General features: G+C 38.6%; 2 protein-coding genes and 1 long non-coding RNA gene across 7 annotated transcripts in view; 1 reads left to right on the top strand and 2 right to left on the bottom strand.

Moving 5' to 3' along the window:
- Positions 1–5,042, bottom strand: part of stk11ip (serine/threonine kinase 11 interacting protein) — a 51,051-nt gene extending 46,009 nt beyond the window's left edge. The window contains exons 1-3 of one of the 5 annotated variants that reach the window (XM_060868515.1): positions 4,982–5,042; positions 4,211–4,287; positions 3,883–4,085 (exon numbers count right to left, since the gene is read on the bottom strand). In XM_060868515.1, coding sequence (XP_060724498.1) covers positions 3,883–4,085; positions 4,211–4,287; positions 4,982–4,989 — 288 coding nt within the window. In that variant the 5' untranslated portion in view covers positions 4,990–5,042. The other 4 variants (XM_060868514.1, XM_060868511.1, XM_060868512.1 and 1 more) reach the window with 4 other exon arrangements.
- An 80-nt stretch (positions 5,043–5,122) lies between these two features.
- LOC132844742 (uncharacterized) lies at positions 5,123–11,280 on the top strand. The gene is made up of 3 exons (XR_009648366.1): positions 5,123–5,314; positions 9,440–9,681; positions 9,768–11,280. It is a non-coding gene; the product is annotated as an uncharacterized LOC132844742 (long non-coding RNA).
- A 516-nt stretch (positions 11,281–11,796) lies between these two features.
- inha (inhibin subunit alpha) lies at positions 11,797–13,980 on the bottom strand. The gene is made up of 2 exons (XM_060867159.1): positions 13,686–13,980; positions 11,797–12,581 (listed from the first exon to the last, which is right to left on the bottom strand). Exons 1-2 carry the CDS (start codon positions 13,978–13,980, stop codon positions 11,839–11,841), a joined length of 1,038 nt encoding a protein of 345 aa, XP_060723142.1. The 3' UTR covers positions 11,797–11,838.
- Between the last annotated feature and the right edge of the window lie 330 nt (positions 13,981–14,310).

The following is a 14,310-nucleotide window of genomic DNA, read 5'->3' as shown; positions in this document are numbered from 1 at the left end:
TTTTATTTACTTGCCTTGCTCGCTGAGGCTCATTTTCTGCTTATCAGTCGCCAGTTACTGAAGAGGAATCCAGCACCAGCACGAGAACCAAAACTTGATGCTGTTACATGATTGGCTGTTAGAGTGTTACTCCCCAAGTTGCTAGGTTACCAGAGAGTGAGTGCCTTTGTTAATGCAACCAAACTTGCTTCGCAGCCTCTGTTTTCTTCCGACGAAGAATAAAAAATATCGAACGTCTTATCGAGCACATTTTTTATCACTATCGATCACGTGTCTATCGCGATACATATCGTTATCGTTTTATCGCCCAGCCCTAGCCTCACCTCAAAAATGACTTAATCTCATAGAGGAATATGTGCATTTGCAAAGTTTTGGCTAAATAACAATTTCATTCAGACATTTGGGAGACTCTTACACTCAATCTGCAAATGGCTTAAATCTCATATAGGAATGCATGTATGAAAATTAATGAATAACCTTTAATCAATTTTATGATGGGAGCGGCAGCAGGACATCAAAGACCATCTCATGATGGTCACGAGCATAATCAGATTTTTTTCCTCTTTTATGCAGGTTTTGATTTAAAAAAAAAAATGTAGAAAATTATTTTTTTTAATTTAGGTTATTCAAGCCTAAGCAGTCCTTAAGACTATTCTGTAGGCTGTATTTCTGTTAAAGATTCTAATAAACTGTATAAGTGGGTTGACTAAAGTAACTGAAGCATGACGTTTATAAGTAACTGAAGTTTATAAGTAATTGAAATTTATTTTGGTATTGTTATAATTAGGATTCTAATTAAAAGTAATTGAAACTGATGATAGTGTAGAGGGACCAAAACAATAAGCTGAAGTAGTGCAGTTTTGTCAGACTTACTGAATCCATTCAGATTCCCCATGGCACCCATTTACTATACTATGACTATGAACCCTAGTGAAGGCATGGAAGAGCTATCAAATGTTTTACAATAGCAATGCTAACTCGCATAAAGAAATCGTCAGGACTAGGGCATAGAAAGCTCTATAGGAGTGGATGCCACAAGGTTTCCTGGAAAAATGCTACTGGGGATAGAGAAGTTAGACTACCATTTTTATAACTCTGATAACCGTCCAGTGTGTTATTCATCTGTCCAAGAGGGGCATATTTCCAGGAATTGCTAATTTATTTATTTATTTATTTTTATAAAAACAACATTTAAAATTACTTATTTACAGGCTACAATAAACAGACTGAGTAAGGAGCTCAAGAATCTCTGTAACTCATTGCTGGCTATTCATAACCAAGACAAATAGCAAATTTGGCTCAGTTATTAAAACAAGATGTATTGTGATCAGGATGTGCAAATATGAACTTAGTAATGATGTCATAGTAAAGAACTATCAACAAAGTGGGGCCATGGTGATACAATGTTTGACAAATGCAGAGAATTTTTTAACAAAATTTAAAGTCACAATCCTACTGACCATGCTTCATAACTGATTAAATCCTAAAAATATATTGCTGAAATACACACCTTTTTATTTAAAAAATTAATATTCTTTAAAATTTAAACAAAATGACTGAACTTTTAAATGGAGTGGTGCATCTGTGGCAGGGGTAAACATGGGGAGTTTGAAGTGCTTGCTGCTGTTGAATCATAACAGGTGTAACAAGAGTTCCTATAAAAAATATTATGTATGTCTTTATCAGTGAATAAGAATAGTAAATGAAAATCAAACCTTGATAGGGACGGTCAAAGATTAGAAAGGATTATGTCCCAACAACACAGCACTACTGCAGCAAAATTGACAGCATGACTTATATATCCACCTTAAAGACACCACCTTATACACAAAAACAGTTTGCAGAGAACTTCACAAAGCCAACATCCATGGAAGAGTTGCAGCTACTAAACCATTACTCACAAACACCAACAAAAAAAATCATGAACGAGGTCATATCATGAACATGATCATTAGTGATGCTCCGATTGATCGGCCACCGATCATGATCGGCCGATATTGGCTAAAAATAGCTTGATCAGCGGACCCCAAAAGCGCCGATCACGTGACGTAAATTACTCACGCGACTTTTACACACGTGCATGCACGGCGCACAGGTAAACAACAGCAGAGCGGAGCTTACCAGTGGCAACATGAGTTCTCCCATCTGGAAGTTTTTCAAAGTGTCCGATAAAGGCGTAAAGTTAGCCGTTTGCAATGTATGTCGCGATGAAATCCCTCGAGGTGGAAGCAAGCAACGGCATTTTAATACCACTAACATGATTAGGCATCTTAGAACACGGCATACAACTGAATATGCCGAGTATGAGAAACTAAACCAGCCGAAGCCAACAACATCCCCATCCCTCAACCAGCCGACTGTGAGTGATGCATTTAAACTAGTAGTGATGTGAGTGTGAGTGATGCCTTTTATGATTGAGACATGAAGGATTTTGTACTCTGTGTTAGTAGGCCAAGGCCCAGCATGTTTTGGTTTGAAACATTTTGTGGCCAATTGTTTAATTTTAATATATTAAATATTTTATTTACATTTTATTTACATTTTACAAGTAGCCTGGGCTTATGTAACCTCATACCATCCCAAGTTCATCTAGTTGGTAACTATCTGCTTGGCCTCCTTGTTTCTCTGCCTTGTTATTTAGAAAGGATGGCATTGGCTTACAGTAGCTTTCATTATTTTATTTTTTGGATCTGATGTAGTTGGTTCCTCAACTACATCAGACGTTCATAATAATAACAGAAAAAAAAACACTTGCCATAGTTTTGTCCTTTGTGGCAGTAGCCAGTTTTGGTGTAACAAGTTTTACATTTTGCTGCCAATTATAAAATGTAATCAGTGTATTAAGAGGCTACATCCCATTAAGCTGATCTGATGTGTGTTGCTCTGCCTGACCCCTCTTTGTTTGGAATAATTTTAAGTTACTCTGCCTTATTTTGGAAAGATGGCCTAGAGTAGCCTTAAGTTCTCATTTTCTAAAATAAACAATTGGTGGTTCTTCAAGATCTTGACTGTAGCCTATTTCTACAGTTATTTTCTCAATACAGTTCATTTAGAGTTAATTTCATTTCCAAAAATGGTGCAAACTCTGCTAGATTATAGATAAAAGATTCATATTCTGTGATCGGCAGTGATCGGCAATCGGCAGATCATGATCTTGGTGATCGGTAATCGGTGATCGGCCCCAAAAATGCTGATCGAAGCATCTCTAATGATCATGATCATAAAACCTGAAGAGCTGAAGACTGAAAACATGGTTTGGTAGATCATTTACATTATTCATAATAGCAGGTCAAGTTTATGTATGGTGAACCCCCAAGGAAGTGTACAACTTGGACTTGGATTTTAGCAGCCATATCTTGATATCCTGCTGGCCCCATCATTAGCCTAAATGGTTGTATAACTGCCAGAAATTATTTGGAAATTCTAACTGAATAGATGAATCCTGACACAAATATTGTCTCCAAACAATGATGCCATTTTTCAAGATAATAATGTTCCCATACACAAAGAAAAAACAGTTCAGTCAGGTTGGAAGAGCACCAGTATGAACTTATATATCTTATACATGGCCAGCTCAATCAACTGACTTAAATACCGTACATTGAACCAATGTGGGAAAATTAGGCGGAGAGTGAGAAACAGGGTCCCTGCCCCAAACTCTCTTAACAATTAGAAGATATTCTGCTTGATAAATGGTACAAAATTCCACTAGAAATTGTACAGAAAGATATATTAAACGCAAATAGTGGGAAGACAGATTGTTAATCAAGAGATATTACAGAATTCATTATTTTGTCCAACCACTAAAGGGTGTTTTGTGCACTGCAGGAATTATACACCTGAATGGCAAAAAATGTCCTTGCAAGATTACTAATCACATACCTTGAGCGAGATGGTCTTCTGTAGCATGTCAAAGAGGAACTGCACCTGTAGCAGTGTGATGGTATCAGCTGGGTGTGATGGCAAAGCCAGGAAGCTGTTCTGGTGTGTGCGTGAAAGCAGGTACTGTTCAAAGAGGTTTGTCAAATGCTGTACACAAGTCACATGCAGAGTCAGAGTGCTTGAGCCATCCAAAACAGAGTCACCTAAGAATGAAAGACAAAAAAGGTGTAAATCACATATACGCTTAGTAGACAAACACTTTGACTAAGTGGACAAACAGTTAGTGAACCAAATATAGATTAACATGAGAGGACAAAGAGGGCAGTACCATTATTTCGCAACAGTGTGGCAAGGCTTTGGACAAGATTGTACTGGCAGCCCCGAGTAGAAGACATCCTGAAGGAACTGTATGCCATGAAAATTGAATGTGTTGAAAATACACATCTCAATCAATTCAGTACATATGATAGATGGAGATCACATTGCAATCCCTCTCTGTTAGCGGTTAGTATTTGCTCAGTACTAGAATATATAATGTAAAATTTTTATTTAAATAGGCAACTGCTTCTTCATTATTTCGATTTTGGTTTACTGAATCCAACTAACTTGAAACTGCAACACGCTCAGTTGTAACCATTATGGCGTCAATCCAGTGTATTGTGGTGCCAACCAGTGTATGTAAAACGTCGGTTCATTGACCGTTTTCATTTAATAGACCAAACGTATTCATATACATTAAAGGTTAGATTAAAAACGTGTACATTTTATTTTACAATTACAATATTGAGCTACCTTTAAACAACAACAAATACATATTTAGCCTAAATAAATATGCCTAGCTAGACAACACGTAACCTAGCTTGCTGCTTAGCAAGTTACAAATCAAACTTCAATCGTATATGCTCCTTTTCTGAAAGTTTAACACTGGTTACCTTCAGTGTCAACAAAGATATGCTGATACAACGAAATGAGACACACTACATTGTAAGAAACATTCTTAATATGCTACTTTCGTCTCCCTTTTAACATTGTTTATGCGTTGTTTGACGCTTCCTGCTTCCCCTCACGTGAGCACCACAATGAGTAACCATTTGTTGACCTGCACATCCCAAACTGATGCAATGGGTCAAACCACCAATTGACGCGCTGTGTGACCCGTTACATGTCGGCTGCGAGAGCGGAGCGGAAGCAGTGTACGAGCTACGTTGTTGTTGCTTTGGCAGGCACAAAATTCCAGGGGTTTCGTTACCACCATAGATATCGATACACTAGATGTCGCATTGGGGTCCTAAAAATGCGTCAAAACCGCCGCCATCTTTGTACGGTGCTCCTTTACTTCAAATGCATGGACGATGCCGGACTTCTGTGCTGCATTTGGTTGTTCAAACGAAAGAAATCTAAAAACCAGACAGCAAGGGATTACATTTCACAAGTGAGAATGTGTTTTATGATATTGAATGCTAGGAAATTATATTTCTTGTTCCGTTGGTTTGTTTTAGTCCTTGGTTAACGACCGCAGCTAATTCATGCTAGTTACCCATTAGTTTTTGACAGGAAAACCGACAATGTTTGTAGATTCCGAAGCTCTTAATAAGGACATTAAAAATTGACCCATGCTTTTTTGCTTAAAGGTGAAAACCCAATTTTTTTTATCGTATGTTAATTTAAAAAATTTATAATATGACTTGCTGTTTATATTTGTTTTGTTTTTATTGCATTTATATGATAATTGTGTTTTTGTAATTGAATTTTTGCCATGAAAATAGCTTTTGATTGCTGACGGCATTAAATAAAATAATCTGAATCTGAATCTGTTTGTAGATTCCCAAGTGATAAACAGAGACGAGTTGCAGTTGCAGCACTAAACTATTTTTTTTTTAAATGGTTAATTCAGCTGACAGTCCTGGAAACATGTCACCAGTTAGGTTTGGCAGTTCAGCCTCAAAGTCAAACTTTGTGTTTTTGTTTTTTTTTTGTTTTTTTATGTGACTTTAGTACATACTTATTTAATGTGGCAAAAGTATTGCGGGAAAAGAATAAATAAAAGATTCAACAGTCTTTGGCACCTCAACTATCTAACTTTCACATTATGTTCCTCTCAAATTTGTGATTTGCTTCCACCTGCAAATTGCTTTGTGTATCATATTTAATAAACCAATACAATTTAAATGTTTAAATGAACATGTGTAGTCACACCATTGTAGCAGTGTTGCATGCAGTAGGCTATAAGGTAAGTAGTGATTGTTCATTTGAAGTTTACTCAAGTGGAAGAATGTAACTAATAAATTTACACCTACTAGCACAGGGGTGGGCAAACCTTTTGACTCGCGGGCCACAATGGTTTCTAAAATTTGACAGAGGGGCCGGGCCAGAATAGGAGATTGGTGTGTTTGTGTGATCTAATATAAATTAAATGTAAAAACCATTACATGAAAAGATTTGGCCTTTAACAGGCAGCAAAACACCATTGTGCTTAGTTTAATGTAAAAATTGTTTTACAAATTTATTAATTTAATAACGTAGTAATAAACTCCCATTCAGTTTCAGTGGGAACAGTGTTGTTGGTCTCTTTTTTTTGCAAGTGCATCAATGTCTGGCGTTATATTTGTTGTGGCAATTCTGAAGATAGATCTGAGGTGTTGGTCAGTTAACTTGGCCTTTTCGTTTAATTTGCTGGTTGCTTTGTTTAATCTTCGTCAATCAATTCCACATGGCGAGTTACAGTTCTGCGTGATAAACTGATTTGTTCAAATTTGCCTTTGCTCTCCGGACACAAGAGACCTGCTGTCTCAACCATGCATTCTTTTAAAAATTCGCCTTCGGAGAAAGGCTTACTGGCCTTTGCTAATTTGAATGCCAGCAAAAAACTTGCCTTAGTACTTGACTCTTGAATCGCAGTTTGTCTGTGAAAAAGGTTTTGCTGAGTCTGTAAATTAGCCGTCAATCTCTGAGCTATAGCCGCCCGTTCTTGTGGAGACTGTTTACTAGCGTAGTTAGCATGTTTTGTGGCAAAATGACGGCTGATGTTGTAATCTTTGAAAACTGCTACAGTTTCGTGGCATATCAGACATACAGCTGTTGATCGGACTTCAGTGAAAAAATATTTTGTTGTCCACTCTTTATTGAACACGGCACTCACTGTCTACTTTTCTTTTCTTCGGTCTGCTCATTTTTACTGAAGGGCTGAAAGTGCAAAGCGACAAAATGAAGTAGAGAGCAACCGTAATGCATCACACTCAAGGGTCAATGTCTTTGGGGTGCACCATCTGCTGGGGAAAGATGGGAATTACAGCTAGGTAAAATGATTGTGGTGTCTTTCTATTATTCATTCATTCATTCATTCATTCATTCATCTTCTACCGCTTATCCGAACTACCTCGGGTCACGGGGAGCCTGTGCCTATCTCAGGCCTCATCGGGCATCAAGGCAGGATACACCCTGGACGGAGTGCCAACCCATCGCAGGGCACACACACACTCACGCAATCACACACTAGGGACAATTTTCCAGAGATGCCAATCAACCTACCATGCATGTCTTTGGACCGGGGGAGGAAACCGGAGTACCCGGAGGAAACCCCCGAGGCACGGGGAGAACATGCAAACTCCACACACACAAGGCGGAGGCAGGAATCGAACCCCGACCCTGGAGGTGTGAGGCGAACGTGCTAACCACTAAGCCACTGTGCCCCCGTCTTTCTATTATTAAATTAAATTTTATTATAACGTGGACGAGTTCGGCGGGCCGGTTTAAAAAGCCCAATGGGCCGTATATGGCCCGCGGGCCGTAGTTTGCCCATGTCTGTACTAGCACTATGCATTATATTGTGAAAAAGTAGATTATCTTAATATCAAAACCTTAATTTTTCTCTGGACTTAATGATAAATACATGTCTGACCTTTGGAACGAACCAAAAAAAACTAGAAATCGCATTCATGACGATTTATGGTGATTTATTTGCATACATTGACGCTAATGCATTAAGAGGAGGGGGTCCCCGTACCAAGATGACGGCTCAGTTGACGCATTCGCTCCAATGTACTGCCCTATACAAGGCGACATCTAGTGTATATATATCTATGCGTTACCACGACGTAAAGTGGGCGTGTTTCCGGAGGTCTTGGAAAAACGCCTTCTTTCAAAAAAACCAGCATACTACGAAGGACAAAACAGTCATACAGGTTGATTTATTTTAGAAAACAAATAAACAACCAAAAACTACGGTTAGGGTTAGGGTTAGGGTTAGATTATTAAATAGGCCACACCTACCTGATGACGCAATATCTGTTATGCTGTACTGAAATCCCTGGAAATAAGTACCTGCCGTTGTGCTTTCACACCGACAGCGATGGTATCACGCAGATTGACTTCGGCTTGTGTATCGCAAATACACGAAAGCTCCATACAAGAGGTTTATTTTAACTATGGATGTAATTTATATACCTGTGATTTGTTTTATCGACGTTTTCCTTCTCTTTGTTTTTCGTGTAGTGAGTAGTAAACAAAAACTATTAGAAGAAGGATGAGACGCAGACCTTTGGTTCACCCATCTATCTATCTATCTATCTAGAAATGTGGGCGATCCTGGTAAAGATAAAAGGTATTCATAAAGCATCTTAACCCTTAAAAGACTAGATCGTGTAGGGATATTCGACAACCAATCACAGTTTTCAAAAGAATGTCATACATAGCAACGGGGTCAGCCCTCTCTAATAAGATGAGATATACCTTAATACAAAAGATTTAGTATTTTCCTTGCTCAGAGTTGCTCTGAGATTAATCCTGAATCACTCTTTCAAACCTCTCGAGGGCCCGAATGCTTCGGTATCTTTTTCCAGACGGCAGGAGGGCGAAGAGTGTGTGGGGTCACCCACAATGCTGTCGGCTTTGTGGATGCAGCGTGTGGTATACGTGTCCATGATAGAGGGAGGAGAGACCCTAATGATCTTCTCAGCTGTACTCACTATCCATTGCAGGGTCTTGTGATCCGATATGGTACAGTTCCCAAACCTGACAGTGATGCAGCTGCTCAGAATGCTCTCAATGGTCCCTCTGTAAAAAGTAGTCCGGCTGGGGGGGAGGGACATTTCTCAGCCTTCGTAAGGGCTTTCTTGGTGATGGAGCTGGTGTTGAGTGACCAGGTGAAGTTCTCCGCTAGATGAACACGAAAAGATTTGTTGCTGTTGACCATCTTTACAGATGATGTAGAGTGGAGTGTAGAATGTTCAGTGGAGAGTGGTCGCTCTGTCATCTCCGGAAGTCAACAACCATCTCTTTGGTTTTGGCAACATTCAGAGACAGGTTGTTGGCTCTGAACCAGGCAGTTAGCTGTTGCACCTCCTCTCTGTATGCTTACTATGGTGTTGATGTGACAGGACCATGACAGGTTCTGGGTGATGTGAACAAATATGGGAGACTCTCTCCACTGGTCACCCATTAATCATGAATGTATGGTAGTTCGTCTCCTGCTTCATGCTGTCCACTATCATCTCTTTTGTCCACTATCAACTCTTTCTTCTGGCACCAATGTTCATGGTTTTTAATCTCCTCTATGTAGGCTGTCTTATCATTGTTGGTGATCATGCCCACCATAACTGTGTCATTGGCAAACTTGATGATGGTCGTGGAGTTGGAAGTGTATGTGTACAGTGAGTACAGCAGGGAGCTCAGAACACAACCCTGGTGGCCACCAGTGCTGAGGGTGAGGGAGGATTAGACATGTTTGCCCAACTGTACTGTTTGTGGTCCGTTCATCAGTAAGATGGAGATAAATCGAGTCCTGTGACCTCCAACTTAGAGGTGAGTATGGAGGGAATTATGATGTTGAATGCTGAACTGTAGTTTACAAACTATATTTTAACATAACTCCCCTTTCTGATGACCAGGTGGCTAAGGGCTGTGTAAAAGGAGGTGTGCAATGGCATCCTCGGTAGAGCAGTTGGGATGGCACACAAACTGCAGCGGCTGTCAGGTAGTGAAGAATTGATGAATTCTTAACAGCAGAGTGGGACCTTAGTGCATTGTGGATGGTTTCATCCATTTATGGTTTCTGATTGGGAAAAATACTGATTGTGGACTTTATCATCCACTAGTTTTCTGATAAATCCTAAAACCACTTCTGTAAACATGTTGAGATCATGTTTTGCATCTGAACATGTCCCAGTCTGTGTCACCCAGAGGTCCTGAGGGCATCCACATACTCTGGATAAGGGCGTCTGCCAAATGCTGTAAATGTAAATTTCGCTCACCCAACTTGGGTCCAGGTTTAAAATCTGTGGTAAGTGATTGGATTGTAGACCAATAGAAATAAGAGTATCTCTGACATTCATGATTATGTCGACCATGATGAAGCTTGGTTTGAGCCGACCTTACTGGCACCATCTTTAATTGTGTGTGAAAACGTGTAAAACATATTAGGTGTGAAAAAAATTTAAATGTAGTATATGGAATAGTAACTGTACAACTCTGGAATATCACCACACCTTAGGTAGATTTCTCCCTGGGTGATTGTAAGAAAACAGTGAAGTGAATCATGCCCTGAGCTCTGCTGAATTTATTCTACTGCAGTGCCTTCTAATGGGAAACGAGACATGTTTTTAGGGTTGAGGCAATAAGCATTTTTTTGCCTTCTTTTACTTGATTATGGACTATCATTATTAAGCATGATTTTAATCATGATTATCTCAAACTTTTTGTCTGTTTTCCAAAACCTTACATGCAGTTATTGTTGCACAAGTGCTCACAACAGACACTAAAAGCAAAGGTTCACATTTTAGCAAAAGTCACAGATATTTCACTCACGGACTCACTCATTTTCTACCGCTTACCTCGAGTCATGGGGAGTCTGTGCCTCTCAGGCGTCATCGGGCATCAAGGCAGGATACACCCTGGACGGAGTGCCACAGATATGTAATACTGGATAAGTTTTCTCTATAATTAATAAAAAGTATAAGGGTTTTGGCTCATTTGTTTACTTTGTTCACTGTGTTTACATTTAGGACTCGAATAAAGGAGTTTCTAGAGGGTTCACAAACTTTCAAGTGACACTGAAGATCACAATATATTTTTTACAGGAAAACAACAGATTAAAATGGACAAATTAGTTTTGAACCCAGCAGGATGTGTGTGAACTGGACTGTTATAAAGAAACCTGTCAAATGCTTAAATATTTAAATACTTAAATACTGTCTATGATTTATGTTTTGTATAATGAAAATATTAAACACACTGTTACCATTTTAATACATTTGTAAAAGAAATTCTAATAATTTATATGCAATAACATTTAGGCCTCAATTTTGTTAATTTCAAGGAGTAGATTATATTATTAATTCAAGAAAATCTGATTTTTTTTATAATGCTCTGCACAGAGCAAACAAATCACTATCTGTGCACTATTATTGTCTTCAGATTTATTGTTAAACATTTAGTAAATCATTGAAAATTTTTGTACCTGATAAATTTGTTTTTTGAAATGTGTCTCATTCATTAGTTTTTACAAATGTCTTTTTATTTACTTATTTTTTTGGTGTTCGGTGTTGTTGGTGGTTTCAGTAACATTTTCAGTAACATTTAGATAGCTCCCAAAACATTGTTGAATTTTGTAGCCTTTGTGTACTCTTAATAAAATGTGTGCTTTTGAATATGGTAATGAATTTGATTTTGTCTCATAGTAATTGTTTCAATGCTTCACTTGAGCTAGACATTGTTCAGAACACAGGACCAACCGGATTTCCAAATAATTTAATGATATTCTTAAACTAAAACCTTTTTCACAGGTGTAGTTTACTGAATTTAAATCAGTGTTTTGCAAGCAGGCTATACTATATTTTAAACAAAAAAAACTGAAAGCAGGTCTATAAACTACAGATTTACAGATTATCTCGAGGCCAAATACTAATACATTTATATTAACTATAAGCTTTTTAAAGGTTTCCTGAACAAAAGACCCTGTCATCAAACACAGTTGCACTCCTCAGGAATGATATTGGGCAATGTCTCATATTTGAATGAGAATCCTCCATCAGAGGTGGTGGTGAAGCGTAATGATCTCATGCTCTCAGGTACAGGTGCACAGCATTGATGAATACCCAAAAGTGTGGCTGTGAATTTGGGGTTTGAGCAGTTTCCATGGCAGTAATAAAAGCTAAAGCTCTTAGGGTAGACGATCCAGTTGCTCCAGCCCAAGTCCTCAAAAGATATCTCAATCTGCTCCCTCCTGCAATAACTGTCATCTTTTTCACGTGAGGGCCTCTGAAGCTTCCCAATGACAGTTGGTGACCAGGCAATGCTGGGTGCCCTTCGGGTTCGCTCAGACCCATGTTGCCTGACATTGACATGTAGAAAAGGGGTTTTGTCCTCATCTGAATTGTCGCAGCTGCATACAAGGCATCGCACCTGAAGCAGGAATGGTCCACTGGCTATGGCACTGTAGAAGTGGTGCTCAAGCCTGTATGTGCTCCAGCCATCAGAGCTGTATTTAGATGGCCTTTGAGCTAACTGCATTAGCTCATGGTGAGTTGTGAGAATATATAGTGGCACAGAGGTTGTATTTCCTGCAATGGCCTTCCCTGTATAGAACCAGAAGTCCACAGAGATGATAATGGAACCCTGACTGTCCAGAGATGGTTTGAAGTAATAGGTAAAGTGGCTGGGTGAGTCCTCATTAAAGACTGAGACTGTATCCCGGCAGGTGCGGTCTAGTAGGGGTGGGGATTTTGGGGTTTGGGACAAGACAAACAAGTAAAATTATTTTCTTCTTCCACATACAATAATTTATTTACTATCATTCTCTTCACACACTGTTTGTAAAATGCTTATAGCAGAATTAAAATGACTACATGTTTTCCGAGTGGCAATCTACAGCATTCAAAATATGGTTTTTGGTGGCTATTTTTATTTACCATCTGAATTGCATAACTCCAGGAGAAACACCAAACAACAGCTTTTAAAGCAGGATTTAATCGAGGTAAATCAACGTATCTTAATGAATCCAGAGCAAAAAAAGATTACAATTTGCCTCTTAGCATAAGGACAGTCCAGACATCATGTTTTGAATGGTATGTTTTGGCACTCATAAAGCATGTACTGTCATTTTAATTCTGCTACGAACATTCTAAGGCTATTATGACAGCTTCGTGGGCAGTACAAAAGATTGTAATAGCAAAATAGCCTTAATCGATTTCTAAACTTACTGCAAAATACTGCAGTCGCTTCCAACAGCATTGCACGAGCTAGCGGCTCCATCTAGCGGCTGCATTTGGGACACCCTTAGTATCTGAGATATTTAAAGTTTGGCTAAGTAATCCCTCTCTAAATGTTGTCTAAAGGTACAGAAAACTATTAAGGGTCGGGGGATTCGGTTAATATGCAATATTTGTCAGTAACTAGCTAAAACCTCACATATTTGCTAGCTTAAGTATATCTACTTTTTAATATAGTTGCACTGAAACAACAGCTTTATGAGATTAATTCTATTTTATTATTTTATTTTGTAGTATTTGATAAATTAGTTACTTCAGAGAAAATTAATTTTACCGTGATAAGTTCTGTACAAAAGATTTTCTCTTTTATTAATCCTACGGGGATTTCCTGTATTTAGAAATTTGTGTAATATCCTGTGTGAAATGTATAATGAAAATATACGGACATACTTGAATTTGAATAACAGATCTAGTTATGTTTTCCAGTCATATAACATTAGCCTTATATAGGATTATTTTGTGCATGAAAGCAAACTACATAAAAGGGTTTTGTTATTATTTTTTAGCCTGAAGAGCCATTTAGCAATATATTTGACTGACCAGAGCTAGGGAACAGAATAACTTGGGAAATCTCTTGATGTTGTTTCCTCTCCAGCCAAGCCTCCCTGCGTACTCGCCAAGCTCCATGCTGGGCTGCCACATGCACCCTCTGACCAGCTGGACTCTGTAGAGTTGGCACAGGGGGCTTGTCAAGCCGTAGTCCCTCCAGAATGCGTTTCTTTAACCAGTCCAGCACCACTTTCTGGGGAAGATCTCCCTGGCAGGCATTGCAGTGAAGGTTAATCCATGCTGTTGTAAAGACAACGGCATAAATAATGATAGAAGGTTTCATCATCCAAACCTCTAAACCTATTTTTTTCTCTGAGTGAACAGTGAAGAATCTGTCAGTTTCTTCAAAGCGACTACGATATGCTTGTGCTCAGTCGGTTTTTTATTTTGCTGGCTGTTTTTTCCTTCTTACAAATGAACCATGTCTTTGATAAAATTGTTTGGGTTCATGATATCAGCTTGTATCCAGTAAAGAAGAAGCCAATGTTTAGGGAATTGTTTAAAAAACTTTTAGTTGGCCTTGAAAGACTAGTATAACAAAAGTATCACAATGTATAAACAGCTCCCTGATTCAAACAAAAAGACCTTATAACAACAATTCACTAAAACCTAAAAC

The sequence above is a fragment of the Tachysurus vachellii genome, chromosome 4 (assembly GCF_030014155.1).
Source record: "Tachysurus vachellii isolate PV-2020 chromosome 4, HZAU_Pvac_v1, whole genome shotgun sequence".
Taxonomy (NCBI): domain Eukaryota; kingdom Metazoa; phylum Chordata; class Actinopteri; order Siluriformes; family Bagridae; genus Tachysurus; species Tachysurus vachellii.
This window is presented reverse-complemented; position numbering and strand designations above follow the sequence as displayed.